Genomic DNA, 15408 nt, shown 5'->3' with positions numbered 1-15408 from the left:
TGGCTGGAAGGTCAAACTTAAATCGCTGCACCAGATAGACACCAGGAGGTTGCACTACCTTCCGGTGTTTGCATCTCGGCACCCTACACACAATCCAACAAATGTCTACTCAGGTCCCACAATGCACTACCTGCAATGCCCAGCCATCAAGGACCAATGTAAGTGCAATAAAGAGGCTACACCCTCAAGTGACTCATTGGATGTGACAGTTTTACTGCATCACCACTCACACCAGTGTAGTGTATTGTGGTGCACTAAAACCAAAATGCATTGGTGTGGCATTAACAATGAATGGCACTGCAGCACACCAAGCAAGCACAGAAAATACCTGTTGATCCTGCCAGAAACGCTGTGTTTGGGTCACTTCCTGTAAGTTGAACTGAAAGTACAAGCAATGTTATCTTTCTTCTGTAAACTACCAATCCCTGTATACTCCATGTAATGGAGATGAACAAAGGCAAACATGTTTGCAGTATAGCCTGGGTGACAATCATGGCTCCTTCCATGGATCCTCACAATTGGTGAGCGTAGCTGCTTAGAGGCAGGAGGTGTGTAATTCAAATGACAGTAGCCTGAAAAAGATAAAACTAATGCAGCCGTGTCATCCAACAACTAATAAGCTTCAATATTTTACTGTTACTTTTGTTCAGGCCACGTCTTGCTATGGGGTGACCACACTCCGGCCATGCCCTCCTATTGTCCTTGTGTTGTCACCTTGCCACTTACGCCCCCTGGTGGAAACTAAATATGCCTTTGCCCACAAATATTGTACACAGGCATGGTCTGCCCTTTGGAATGCTGGTCCAAAGCATTTATGTGCCGGCGATACTGGTGTGGGTGCATATAATCAAGAAGTGGCTGAAAAGAGGCTGGAGATCGGCAGCACTGAAAAGAGGGAGGCGGGAGGATTCTAAAAAGAAAACCTGCGGCAAATGTTTATCATACACAGTGCTTTAGCAAACTAAATGTCATCCAGTTAGGTCTACTGTAGCAAATACAGTATATAGTACCCCACCCACATGTCCAAGGTACAACCTATTGGGGCAGTAGCTTCAGAGGGCCTATAATACACATAAACCTGGCCCGGGTCAGTAGGGTTTTTGGAACCTTGCAGTTTGGTGGCAATTCAGACCAATTGTTTCATCACCTGATTGCTTAGTTATTGCAATCACATCCAGGAAAATTTGAAGGACATTATTTTTAATTCAGTCTTTTAATAGACTAAATGAGGATTTTATAGAAATTTATTTCACGGCTCTGCCTCGCATCGCCCTGGAAAAGAAGATACGATCAAAGATTCAGATCAAATCTTCAAAACTGATGTATGGACGGCCACATTGTAACACTGTATCATGTGTATTGCAGCTGCACACAATAGTGGCATCTTGTGGCAGTAATTGGTACTGCAACCCATTATTATTTACAAATGAAAAAATATAGATTTTCATTTTAAAATCTAAATTTAGCTAGTGCAACGTATCGATGGAACTGCCTGGGCTTCACTAATAACGAGTTGACCCTCATCATGGCAATTAATATAGAGTTGACCGTCACCTCACCATTGCTACTAGTATAGAGCCTCGACATGGCCATTAAAGTGGTGGTAAACCCTTACAAACCACTTTGACCTACATGTAAGCCTAGATTAAGGCTTACCTGTAGGTCCAAGAAATATCTCCTAAACCTACACAGTTTAGGACATATTTACAAAAAGACAGTCACTGCTGTCAAAGGTGCACTATATGCCGTTAGTGGCAGCTCCCGTGCGCATGCGTGGGAGTGACGTCATCGCTGCTCCGGCAAGGAGAGTGGCCAGAGCAGCGATACCTGGAAGAAGATGGATGCTCCGAGCTACAGGGGACATCCGCGACATCGCTGGTTCCTGTGTCAGGTAAGTGACACATAATGGGCTACTATGCGATGCATAGTAGCCCATTCTGCTTTACCTTTACAGGGAGACAAAGAAGAAGTAAACCCATAGTTGAACCTCGACATGGCCATTACTACAGAGTTGACCCTCGACATGGACATTACTGCAGAGTTGACCCTCGACATGGCCATTACTATAGAGTTGACCATCATCAAGGCCATTACTATAGGGCTAGCCCTCACCAAGGCCATTGCTATAGAGTTGACCCTTGATATGGCTATTATTATAGAGTTGACCCTCGTCATGACCATTACCTTTTTAGAGCCGGTGTCCCCAGACCACATCATGAATTTATGGAGCTGGCTTTGTACACTGGGCACATGGTGGAACAGAAAAGGGTCTTCACCAAACTGTTACAACAAGGCTTGAAGAGCACAATTGTCTACAATATCTTTGTATGAGATATCACCAGTACTTTTCACTGGAAACACATGAGCTCCATCATTTGGAGGTGGAGGGGCACATACCTTTGGCCATATATTGTACATGTGCACACAGGCAATGAAAGTATACATGTTTCGGGATTATGGGGATTTGTCTAAAAAGACTAAAGGTGGTCTTAGAATGTTAGAACATGCAACCCCCAATCAATGGCCAGCTCACCTGTGTCTACATTTCCCACATCGCTCAACCCATTGTGTCTGCTTATCTAATGCACTCCTCTTGGCCTCATTCATGATGAAGTTGAGCCATGGTATCCTGATGCTAAATAATTCAGTATGTAGCATGCCCTCACCAAACTCTACAGCTGCGTGGGTATTCTCCATTCCGCACCACCTCCTCCGCAAGGACAAATGCTTGCAGATCTTGAGGTTGCTGCTCCCAGTTTTCGCTGGCATCTGGTCCATTGGCAGCGCTCTCTTCCACACTGGCAACAGGCGATGGTGCCTGTGCAGGTTCCGCCCTGTTGCTCCTTCCAGCATCCTCCACACCTCCCGCCAGCCGCTGCTCCCTACTGATCAGTTCCCGGATGTCCAAGATGAGTCGTGACAGTTTGGAGAAATTGCGTGACTGCTCTATGCAGGGAAGGCGCATTGGCCGGGTCAGGTCTACTTCCAGGGTTGGCCATCCAGCTGGGACATTAAGGTCTCCCTGAATACAAAGAGAACAAATTCATAATGTACGTCCGCACCATTATAGGGCCACTACACAGATGACAACTATACATTGTACTTTACATCTGACCTCTGGCCTTCTCTTCAGTCTTGAACAGTTGTACAGGCTCCTCTCCTGGACTGAAATGGCTTACAACAATTTCACTGCACACTGCGAGCTTCTCACAACAAGCATTAGAAGCTGCAGCAAGTCACATAGAGCCTGCCAAATTTCCCAGCTGGAGGACTTGCAGCATCTTCTAGCCCTTTCCTCCCCAGCCTGACTGTCCCTGGCCAACCCCTTGCATTCAGAAGGCTCAACAGAGCATGTAGGCCCTACGTAGTAAGGTCTGTATGCAAATACAATGTGTAACAAGTGTGTAGGGTGCTGAACTTCAACACCACCATATAGCTAGGTATCAGCAGACAGAATAGGGTGCAATGTCAGATATTGGGCAAATCCGAGCAGCCTCAAAATGATCACTGGGATAGTGGAATAAGGACAGTAATTAATAATACACTAGCCAGGCGCTCCAGTGGAATCGCATATGAACAGTCTGTGGAATGAGTGGTATGCAACCGGCTAGATGACAGTTGATTCCAAAGCCCCAAATCCACAAGAGACAGGATGTCCAGTTCAAGTAATGATTTATTGCAATGAAAAGATAAAAAGTCTTACATGGGGCATCACAGTGTGTACCAGTTGTTGAAAGAACCCAGCCTGAGGTCGGAAGGGATGTGCCGGAGGGACTCGGATGACAGATGGGATCCGTGACAGGATGACGACGGCTGTGGCAGAGGAAACGGGTGAACTCTTCTCACCGGAAATCACATCACCAGAACCAAGAAGCCTACAGCCGCACAACGTAGACCACTGGAACACACCAAGGAGGTGCTGACAGAACAACATGCTTTGGGGTAATGCCCCCTTGTCAACTCCCAATGGGCTAACCAGCAAGGCAATCTTATATACCTATATCAACTGGAACGGCACATCCCCTTGCCCAGAGATAGGCAAATCAACTACCAGTGGATAACTAGATTAAAAAACAGCCATTATACCAAGAACTATACAGCTGTCCCAATATAAGATGATTAAAAAAATGAACAATAAAACTATGATGTAATAAAAAATAGAGTTACAGTGATATTATCCCACCAATGCTTGTTTGATACAATACAAATACCAGAAAAAAGTACTGGGCTGAAGCTCATGATATAAGGAAAGACTAAAGGAGATGCATGGAAGGGAGAGGAAAAAAGGAGGGACCATTATCAGGGGTTACATCCATCCACACCCACATGCCCTTGCTCATACATACAGTGCCTTGAAAAAGTATTCACACCCCTTGAAATTTTCCACATTTTGTCATGTTACAACCAAAAACTTAAATGTAATTTATTGGGCTTTTATGTGATAGACTAACACAAAACGGCACATAATTGACAGGTGGAAGGAAAATTATAAATGGTTTTCAACATTTTTTACAAATAAATATGTGAAAAGTGTAGCGTGCATTTCTTTTCAACCCCTTTTACTCTGATACCCCTAAGGCCCCTTTCACACGTGCGGACAGTATGTCCGTATTTCATCCATCCATTTATGGATGAAATACGGACATACATGCATTCCTATGGGATAACGGGTGTCAGCGGATGAAAATCTGCTGACACCCGATATCATCCGTCTCCGCTATGGTCCAATTCTTATTTTTCTATCCATCTGCAGAGCGGATCGGATGAACACGGACAGACGGTCCGTGTTCATCCGATCCCCCATAGAAGAGAGCGGAGATCTGACAGGGCGGTCCCTGCACAGTGTGCAGGGACCGCCCTGTCATTTTCCGGCTCAGCGTGGATAAACAGAGCGATCCCCGCTGAGCAAGCGGATGTTCACAGGGCGGATCATCACGGATCTGTCCCGTGTGAAAGGGGCCTATCTAAAACCTAGTGGAACAATTTGCATTCAGAAGTCAACTAATTAGTAAATACTTAGTAGTCCACCTGTGTGTAATTTAATCTCAGTATAAATACAGCTGTTCTGTGAAGCCCTCAGATGTTTGTTAGAGAACCTTAGTTAACAAACAGCATTATGAATGACAAGGAACACACGAGACAGGTCAGGGATAAAGTTGTGGAGAACTTTGAAACAGGGTTAGGTTATAAAAAAATATCCCAAGTATTTTACGTCTCACTGAGCTCTGTTCCATCCATCATCTGAAAATGGAAAGAGTATGGCACAACCGAAAACCTACCAACACATGGCCGTCCACCTAAACTGACAGGCCGGGCAAGGAGGGCATTAATCAGAGAAGTAGCCGAGAGGCACATGGTAACTCCATGTGCCTGAAGGAGTTACAGAGATCCAGAGCTCAGGTGGGAGAATCTGTCCACAGGACAACTATTAGTCGCGCTCTCCACAAATCTGCCCTTTATGAAAGAGTGGCAAGAAGAAAGCCATTGTTGAAATAAAGCTACAAGAAGTCCTGTTTGCAGTTTGCGAGAAGCCATGTGGGGGACACAGCAAACATGTGGAAGAAAGTGCTCTGGTTAGATGAGATCAAAATGTTACTTTTTGGCCTAAAAGCAAAACGTTATATGTGGAGGAAAACTAACACTGCACATCACCCTGAACACACATCCCCACCGTGAAACATGGTGGTGACAGCACCATGCTGTGGGGATGCTATTCTTCAGGGACAGGGAAGCTGGTCAGAGTTGATAGAAAGATGGATGGAGCCAAATACAGGGCAATCTTAGAAGAAAACCTGTTCCAGTCTGCAAAAGACTTGAGACTGGTAGGATAGAACCAATGTTATGATGGAGTGCTACCTTTGTCATTATTCTTGCTCCTCTTCCTTATTCCTCCTCCTCCTCATTCCCTGCCCCTTCTTTGTCTATGCCTACTCACTTGGCTGTCGTTCCTTATGTTCAATGGCTAATATTTGGCCACAGATGCTTTAACCAGTTGCCGACCGCCGCACGACGATGTACGTCAACAGAATGGCACGGGCAGGCATATGGGCGTACCTGTACGTCCCTGCCTTCCCGTGGGTGGGGGGCCCGATTGCCCCCCCCCCCCGGTGCCAGCGGTGGTTGGAATCCGTTCAGGAGCGATCCGGGATGAGGGGGCGGCCATTCGTTCATGGCCACCCCCTCGCGATCGCTCCTGACGAATGGAAGTGCAGCGTGACATCACTTCCTCTCCTGTAAACACAGGCAGAGGAAGTGATGTAATCTCTCCTCCGTGTCGGTATTTTTCGTTCCGGCACCGAGGAGAGAGGATCGGTGAGTTGCACCGACACTACACAATACAGGAGAACATGCCGGGCACACTCTCACCCCCCAATCACCCCCCCAATCACCCCTGCACCCCCAGTCACAGTGACACCAATTGCATTTTTTTTTTTTGCATTGGTGTCATTTGTGACTGTAATAACTGTTAGGGCAGTTAGGGTTAGCCCCCTTTAGTTCTAGGGTACCTCCTAACCCCCCATCGCTCCAGTGTGAACCCAGCCTAATAAGCGATCGTTTTTCTGATCGCTGTATTAGTGTCACAGGTGACGCTAGTTAGGCAGGTAGGTATTTAGGTTCGCCACAGCTTTTTATAGCGCCAGGGACCCCCATATACTACCGCATAAAGCCCCCTGATTGCCCCCTAGTTAACCCTTTCACCAGTGATCACCAAATAACTGTTACAGGTGACGCTGGTTGGTTAGTTATTTTTTTATAGTTTCAGGGCACCCGCCATTTATTACCTAATAAAGGTTTAACCCCCTGATCACCCGGCGGGTGATATAAGTTTGAGGGTCAGATAAGGTCTGTGTCGCCCCAGGCAGCGTCAGGTTAGTGCCAGTACCGCTAACACCCACGCGCAAAGCATACACCTCCCTTAGTAATATAGTATCTGATCAGATCTATATTAGCGTCGCCAGCAGTTTAGGTTTCCCAAAACGCATTGTTAGCGGGATCAGCCCAGATACCTGCTACCACCTGCATTTAGCCCCTCCGCCAAGCCCAGCCCAGCCCACCCAAGTGCAGTATCGATCGATCACTGTCACTTACAAAACACAACGCACATAACTGCAGCGTTCGCAGAGTCAGGCCTGATCCCTGTGATCGCTAACAGTTTTTTTTGTAGCGTTTTGATACAGTCGCTGACAGCCTAGGTGCTTTTTTACCTGTGAGTCTCACTAGTGTACCCCTAAAATTAGGGGTGTCTACTTTCCAAAATGGGGTCATTTGGGGGGGTTTGTGCCATCTTGACATTTTATGGCCTTCAAAACTGCGATAGGTAGTGAGGAGTAAAATCAAAAATTTACACCCTTAGAAATCCTGAAGGCAGTGCTTGGTTTTCGGGGCCCCGTACGCGGCTAGGCTCCCAAAAAATCCCACACATGTGGTATCCCCGTACTCAGGAGAAGTAGCAGAATTTATTTTGGGGTGTCATTTCACATATGCCCATGGCATGTGTGAGCAATATATCATTTAGTGACAACTTTGTGGAAAAAAAAAAAAAAAGTTTGTAAAATTCCCGCAACTTGTGGCAAAATATAAAATATTCCATGGACTTAACATGCCTCTCAGCAAATAGCTTGGGGTGTCTACTTTCTAAAATGGGGTCATTTGTGGGGGTTTTGTGCCATCTTGGCATTTTATGGCCTTCAAAACTGTAATAGGTAGTGAGGAGTGAAGTCAAAAATTTACGCCCTTAGAAAGCCTGAAGGCGGTGCTTGGTTTTCGGGGCCTCGTACGTGGCTAGGCTCCCAAAAAGTCCCACATATGTGGTATCCCCGTACTCAGGAGAAGCAGCAGAATTTATTTTGGGGTGTCATTTCACATATGCTCATAGCATGTGTGAGCAATATATCATTTAGTGACAACTTTGTGAAAAAAAATAAAAAATAAATAAAAGTTTGTAATTTTCCCGCAATTTGTGGCAAAATATAAAATATTCCATGGACTCAACATGCCTCTCAGCAAATAGCTTGGGGTGTCTACTTTCTAAAATGGGGTCATTTGTGGGTGTTTTGTGCCATCTTGGCATTTTATGGCCTTCAAAACTGTGATAGGTAGTGAGGAGTGAAATTACAAATGTATGCCCTTAGAAATCCTGAAGGCGGTGCTTGGTTTTCGGGCCCCGTACGAGGCTAGGCTTCCAAAAAGTCGACCACATGTGGTATCCCCGTACTCAGGAGAAGCAGCAGAATGTATTTTGGGGTACAATTCCACATATAACCATGGCATGTGTGAGCAATATATCATTTAGTGACAACTTTGTGTAAAAAAAAATAAAACATTTTTTTTGTCATTATTCAATCGCTTGAGGCAAAAAAATAAAATATTCAATGGGCTCAACATGCCTCTTATCAATTTCCTTAGGGTGTCTACTTTCCAAAATGGGGTCATTTGGGGGGGTTTTGTACTGCCCTGCCATTTTAGCACGTCAAGAAATGAGATAGGCAGTCATAAACTAAAAGCTGCGTAAATTCCAGAAAACGTACCTTAGTTTGTAGATGTGACAACTTTTGCGCAAACCAATAAATATACAGTTATTGACTTTTTTTTACCAAAGACAAAAATGACTAAAATTGAGTTTATTGGATTTTTCTAATAACAAAAAGTAGAAAATATCATTTTTTTTCAAAATTTGCGGTCTTTTTACGTTTATATCGGAAAAAAAAAAAATTTGCAGTCAGTCAAATACCTTTAAAAGAAAGCTCTATTTGTGGGAAAAAAAGGACGCAAATTTTGTTTGGGTACAACATTGCATGACCGCGCAATTACCAGTTAAAGCAGCGCAGTGCCAAATTGTAAAAAGACCTCTGGTCATTGACCAGCAAAATGGTCCGGTCTGAAAGTGGTTAAAGATATGTAGATATGTTTGGAGCAGTATATTATTGCTATTGTTCATATGTTACAGTATTGGTTATGTTGCTCTCCATGTTTTGGCACCCTCCATGTCGGATGATCAATCGGACCTCATGGGGTATACGATGATCATTGCTTATTTGAGCCGGTTTACCCCTCTTATACTTTTTCTATGCCTGTTATCAAACTGTGTTTTCTTCATGCAATCTGCATATACAAATAAAGATTATATAAATATAAAAAAAAAAAGACTTGAGACTGGGGCGGAGGTTCACCTTCCAGTGGGACAACAACCCTAAATATACGGCCAGGGCTACAATGGAATGGTTTAGATCAAAGCATATTCATGTGTTAGAATGGCCCAGTCAAAGTCCAGACCTAAATCCAATTGAGAATCTGTGGCAAGAATTGAAAATTGCTGTTCACAGACGCTTCCCATCCAATCTGACAGAGCTTGAGATATTTTGCAAAAAAGAATGGGCAAAAATGTCTCTCTCTACATGTGCAAAGCTGGTAGAGACACCTCCAAAAAGACTTACAGATAGAATTGCAGCGAAAGGTGGCTCTACTAAGTAGACTCAGGGGAGCTGAATACAAATGCACACCACGCCTTTCACATATTTATTTGTAAAAAAAAAAAAATGAAAACCATTTATCATTTTCTTTCCACTTCACAATTATGTGCCAATTTGTGTTGGTCTACCACATAAAACCCCAATAAAATATATTTAGGTTTTTGGTTGTAACATGACAAAATGTGGAAAATTTCCAGGTGCATGAATACTTTTTCAAGGGACTGTATGTGTGTGTATTAAACTGTGGATTTCCGCATCCTTGCTGAGGCCATTTGGGGAAAAGGTGTTTAATTTATGGATCCAAAAGGTCTCACGTTTACACAACACCGAAAATCTTTAACTGGCAGTGAGAGACTTATCAGGTATGCATTTGATGGCAAAGACAGTGAAGGCACCTGTGTCCCTGCCATGACACAAGGTGAAGTGGCGTAGGACACTATGCTTGTCTGAACGATCTTTGAAGAACCTATGGTGCTCACAGGTTCTCTTACTAAGTGGGCGTATAGTGCACCCCACATACAAGTGACGGTAAAGAGCACCTTAACCCAAAGATCACATAATTCAAAAGTGATGAACTGTTTAATATTGCAAACATTAACAGTCCTTGAAACATGGTTTGTCCGATAACTTCAATATTCCTGCATCTAGAGTTGACCGATGAGGGAGGTGCAATTATTACAAAGAATTTCTGCAAAGTTGGTGGTAACTCATATTTACATTATATGAGTTGTCACCACCCCACCTGGAAGGACAATATCCCCTCTGGCCAGTTCCATCGACTAAGAAAGAATTGTTCGAAGGTGGAGGACTATATAGAACAGAGCTGTCTTCTCAGACAAAAAATTATAGACAAAGGCTATCCTAAGGAGTTAATACAAGAGGCATATTCTAAACTCCTTAATAGCTCACTTAAAAGACCCCATATCAAAACTAATGAGCATAACATCACACATTTCACTACAGTATTCAACAGTGATTACCATGCCATTGAGAGGGTGTTTTCGAAACAACGGCATATTTTACAGATGGACACCAAATTGGCACCTGTCATTTCCGACACACCCCGTATCACCTTTAGAAGGGCCAAGTGCTTTTGAAGAACATTATTGCGCCCAGCAAGTTAAGTGAGGCCAATAAGGCCAAAAAGGCAGATATTCGATTTTTCTTTGATAATATAATGGTCATTCTTAGATGTGGTAAAGGGAGGATGCTGATGAAGTCCCGCCTACTTTCGGGGACGCAACGCGTACGGACCACGTGACCTAAGCCGTGACATCATCCGCAAGCTGCTATACTGATCCATGCATGGACGCTGTGATAAATTTGTTTTCATGCCCAGCACTCAGCACTGGAGATCAGTGCACCAGAATGTGAGTGTATCTCTTTTACTTCTGTTTTAAATAAATTTGTGGAAACAGAGAGCACTAGATTTTGTTTTTTATGTTTTTTATGGAATCATATTAAATTAAGGATACTGAAAAGGATTCAATCTTTGAGCACTACCGCTATATCTACTGAATGCTGTGAGTTACCCATGATGGGAACATGCGTTTTCTGACCTGTCTGTTAAATCAGGGGTCCATATTTTGAGGTGAGAGTCCATCTTGCTTATTGGTGAAGGAATCACATCATCACTTATCTTTGTCGATTGGAGGCACATTGCACAAGCGGATCTTTTTTCTGACATCTCTACTTGTTGTTCTTTAAATCTATGGACTTTTGTGTTTTGATGCACTAATAGAGTGTCACTTTTTCATTCACTTAGATTATTTATTTATGCGCTGTACTGTAATGTGGGATTTGGTATTTTGACCTATAGTATTCGAGCTGCATGTTTTTTAATTAATTGTTTAATTTTTCACTTATTTGTTGTGTTCAGCGCTGATTGATTCGTTTTATATGGTAAAGGGAGAATGCCTCACAAACCATGGGGGGACAAACCACGTTCATGGGGGGACAAACAATGTTTAGAATATTAAACAGTTCATCACGTGTTCTACGGATTATGTGATCTATGCGTTACTGTGCTCTTGCGGTCTCTTGTATGTGGGGCATAATATACACCCACTTTGTAAGAGAATCGTTGAGCACCGTAGGTTAACCAAAGATCCTTCAGACAAGCATAGTGTCCCAAGCCAGTTCACCTCATGTCATGGTGGGGACACAGGTGCCTTGAAGGTATTTGCCATCGAATGCATATCTGATAAGTCCCTCACTACCAATGAAAAATTTTTGGCGTTGTGCAAACGTGACAACTTTTGGATCCATAAATAAAACATCTTATCCCCAAATAGCCTCAACGAGGGCCCGGAAATCCACTGTTTAATAGAATTGTGATTGCACACACATATCCATGGGCACAGTTATGTGGGTACGGATGGATGTAACCCCTGATACTGACCCCTCCTTTTTTCCTCTTCCTTCCATACATCTCCTTAAATCTTTCATTATATTATGGGCTTTAGCCTGGTACTTTTTTCTGGAATTTGTATTGTATAAAAAGCTTCCCTACTTATACCTGGGTCCCTATCAGTCCCCCTACTTACACCAGGGTTCCCATCAGTCTCGTTAATTACATAAGGGTCCCGAACAGACCCCCTACTTACATCAGAGCCCCCATCAGACACCCTACTTACATCAGAGACCCCATCAGACTCCCTACTTACACCAAGGTCCCCATCAGTCTCCCTACTCACATAGCGGTCCCCATCAGACCCCCAACTTACATCAGGGCCCTCATCAGTCTCACTACTTACATCAGGGTACCCATCAGACTCCCTACTTACTTCTGGGTCCCCATCAGTCTCCCTACTTACACCAGGGTCCCTATCAGACTCCCTACTTACATTAGGGTTCCCATCAGACCCCCCAACTTACATCAGGGCCCCCATCAGACTTCCTACTTACATCAGAGCCCCATCAGACTCCCTACTTACACCAGGGTCCCCATCAGTCTCCCTACTTAAACCAGGGTCCCATCAGTCCCCATACATCAGGGCCCCCATCAGACTCTTTACTTACATCAGGGTCCCCATCAGACTCTCTACTTATATCAGGGTCCCAATCAGATGCCCCCAAACACACTTACATTAGGTTGCCCATCAGGGTCCCCATCAGTCTCCCTACTTACATCAGGGTCCCCATCGGTCTCCCTAATTACACCAGGGTCCCCATCAGACTCCCTACTTACACCAGGGTCCCCATCAGTCTCCCTACTTAAACCAGGGTCCCCATCAGTCCCCATACATCAAGGCCCCCATCAGATTCTCCACTTACATCAGGGTCCCAAACAGAGTCCACCCTTACCTGGCTGTGAGGCAAGTACCGCCCATTCTTAAATCAAGTCTTTCCACCAGCATTCTACAGCCCAATGTAGTACCCTCAGTAGGCTCTGGCATTGGACTGCTAAATAATGGGAGGGGCTTACCTCTAGATAATAGCAGGGCTTAGAGCAGTGATGGGCAACCTTTTTGGTGTGGTGTGTCAAAAATCGGAAAAAAATCGAGCATAACTCGCGTGGTGTGTCACTTCGACAAAAAAACATAATTTTTGCGCAATTTATAGTTTAAACTACAAAAATGTATAATTGCAATATATAATTGTATTTAATAAACCAAAAACAAATTATTTAACATACCTGCTTAGTAACTTCTTTGTTCATCAGTCAATTTCGTATGTTGCCCTTGATATTATTGAACTTGTTTGGGGTGCCGTGAACCAGGGCTGTGGAGTCGGCTGCTTCCAGCTCCACGTCCTCATCAACATGCCGCTCCAGCCCGCCCCTGCTATGAATATTCCTAGTGACGCGAGGGCGATGATTATGAATATTCATAGCGGGGACGGGCCGGAGCGGCATGTTGATGAGGACGTGGAGCTGGAAGCAGCAGACTCCACAGCCCTGCCGTGAACTGAGATAAGTGAGGGGGAGGGCGAATTCTTTAACTAACCTGCCTATTAGTGACTTTTTTGTTGCTGAATTTCATTGGCTAAATCTTCAATTGAAGGTTGGTATTTTGTACACTTCAGGCCCAAGAAAGCGCTACTAACCTCATCTGTCAATCTGTTTCTTTTGTTGGTTTTGATATTATTTAATGCTGAGAATAAGGTCTCACAAAAGTACGTAGAAGGAAAAATTGTGAGTAAAGCTGTTGCTATATTTGTCAGGGTGCTAAAAGTGTCTGGTAGTCTGTTCCAGGCACTCCAAATTTCCTGTTCGTAGTGGCACTCATCTTTATTCTCCAAGCGGCCCCTTTCCAGATTCTCAAGCTTTGACCTCAAGTCAACAAACACCTGAGCCCAGATGCTGTCTTGAAATTCTGCAAGCTGCATCTCCAAATCATCTATTTGCATCCATTGGAAACCATTTAATTCCAAACTATTGTAGACTACTACATCAGGATACTTAATTATTTTCATGGTCTGTTCTAGGCTTCTAAATTGACTAAATCTATCAGTAAACTGGTCAAGTAACGAGTCTAAAACATGCTGGTACTTCATATGCAAGAGTTCCACTTCATTTCGTACAGCTGCACTGGCCTTCTCAAAATGCTTTTGTACTCGAGGAAAATACTTATACGTTTTAGTTTCTACATCCCGCTTGAAAATTTTTACTTTACTTTCAAAAGCTTTTATGTATCCAAACATAACATCGATACTTTTGCCAAAACCTTGTAACTTTAAGTTCAGTTCATTAACATGAACAGAGAGATCTGTAAAAAACATCAGGGTGTTGACCCACTTATCATCATTGAGCTGAGGAAAGTTTCCCAGATCCTTCTCTTCAAGAAATACCTTAATTTCTTCAAAGCACTCCACAAAGCGCTCAAGAACCTTTCCTCGGCTCAACCATCTTACATTATTGTACATCAGCAGTCCACTGTAGGTGGAATCAACCTCCTGTAAAAGTGCTGAAAATTCTCGCTTGTGAAGGGGGCGAGCAGCTATTAAATTAACTATTTTTGTTAGAACTGACATTAAGTCATTTAAGTCAGTGAATCCTGCCTTGGCACATAAAGCCTCCTGATGGATAATACAATGAAAAGGCACAATCGCATGTCCAATAGCTTCTGTAAACAATTTCACAAATCCAACGTTTTTCCCCACCATGTTTGGGGCACCATCTGTCGTCACTGACACAACTTTAGATATATCAATGCTTAGGTCGCAGAATGTTTGCATAACAACCTTACATATTTCGCTTCCTGATGTACTTGTTGGCACTGATACTAACTTTATCAACTCTTCTCTCATTGTGTGACCATCAGAATATCGACCAATAATGGCCAACTGAGCATGCGATGTGACATCAGTAGTTTCATCAAGAGAGATGGAAAAATATTTACAATTCCTTATGTCTCTCTTTAATTGCTGTTGTACGTTTGTGTTCAGTCTCATTATTCGGTCTTTTATGATATTTCTACTGAGTGGTAACTCAGATATTCTCTTAATAATTGCATCTTTATTCTGCATATCGTGAAATAGAACTGGCGCACATCTTAGGAGAGTTTCTTTAATAAATTCTCCCTCATTAAGCGCTTTTGCATGCTGAGCTATGGAGTGAGCAATGCTCAAACTTGCAGAGTTTAAATTTGTAGAGCCTTTTATAAATTTAAGGATGGAGTTAGATTGGCTCTTATAAAGGTGTAGCTTCCTGGAAATGTATTCCCTCCTATCATCCTCACTTTTTTCCAAGAGCTGGGAATGATTAGTTTCAAAATGTCTATTTATATTCCACGTTCTGCTTACTACCGTTTCAGTACATAGAACGCAAAATGATCTGCCATTTTTTTCTATAATGCCATACATCTCGCTCCATGTCTCTTGAAAGGGTCGGCCACTGCTACTACCACTCCCTTTACTTAACCTTTGTTTTTTATTTTTTGGGTGCTCCATCAGTGGGCCAGTGACAGCAGATAGAATTATAGATAACCAATTAGGG

General features: G+C 43.4%; 1 protein-coding gene across 14 annotated transcripts in view; it reads right to left on the bottom strand.

Moving 5' to 3' along the window:
• The window catches only part of LOC143928148 (F-box only protein 31-B-like), a 219652-nt gene that overhangs the window by 39433 nt on the left and 164811 nt on the right, over positions 1-15408 (bottom strand). For 3 of the 14 annotated variants that reach the window (XM_077452897.1, XM_077452864.1, XM_077452917.1), the window contains one exon: positions 2667-3022. The exons of 10 other annotated variants lie outside the window; for them this stretch is intronic. In XM_077452897.1, coding sequence (XP_077309023.1) covers positions 2667-3022 — 356 coding nt within the window. Of the gene's footprint in view, positions 1-2666; positions 3023-3703; positions 3804-15408 lie in introns of those variants that run through there. One more of the 14 variants, XM_077452950.1, reaches the window with a different exon arrangement.

This window comes from Lithobates pipiens, unplaced genomic scaffold, assembly GCF_037356315.1.
Source record: "Lithobates pipiens isolate NorthernLeopardFrog02 unplaced genomic scaffold, aLitPip1_a1.2 Scaffold_10, whole genome shotgun sequence".
NCBI lineage: Eukaryota > Metazoa > Chordata > Amphibia > Anura > Ranidae > Lithobates > Lithobates pipiens.
Note: the sequence above shows the minus strand (reverse complement) of the source record. Positions and strands in the feature narration are given on the sequence as shown.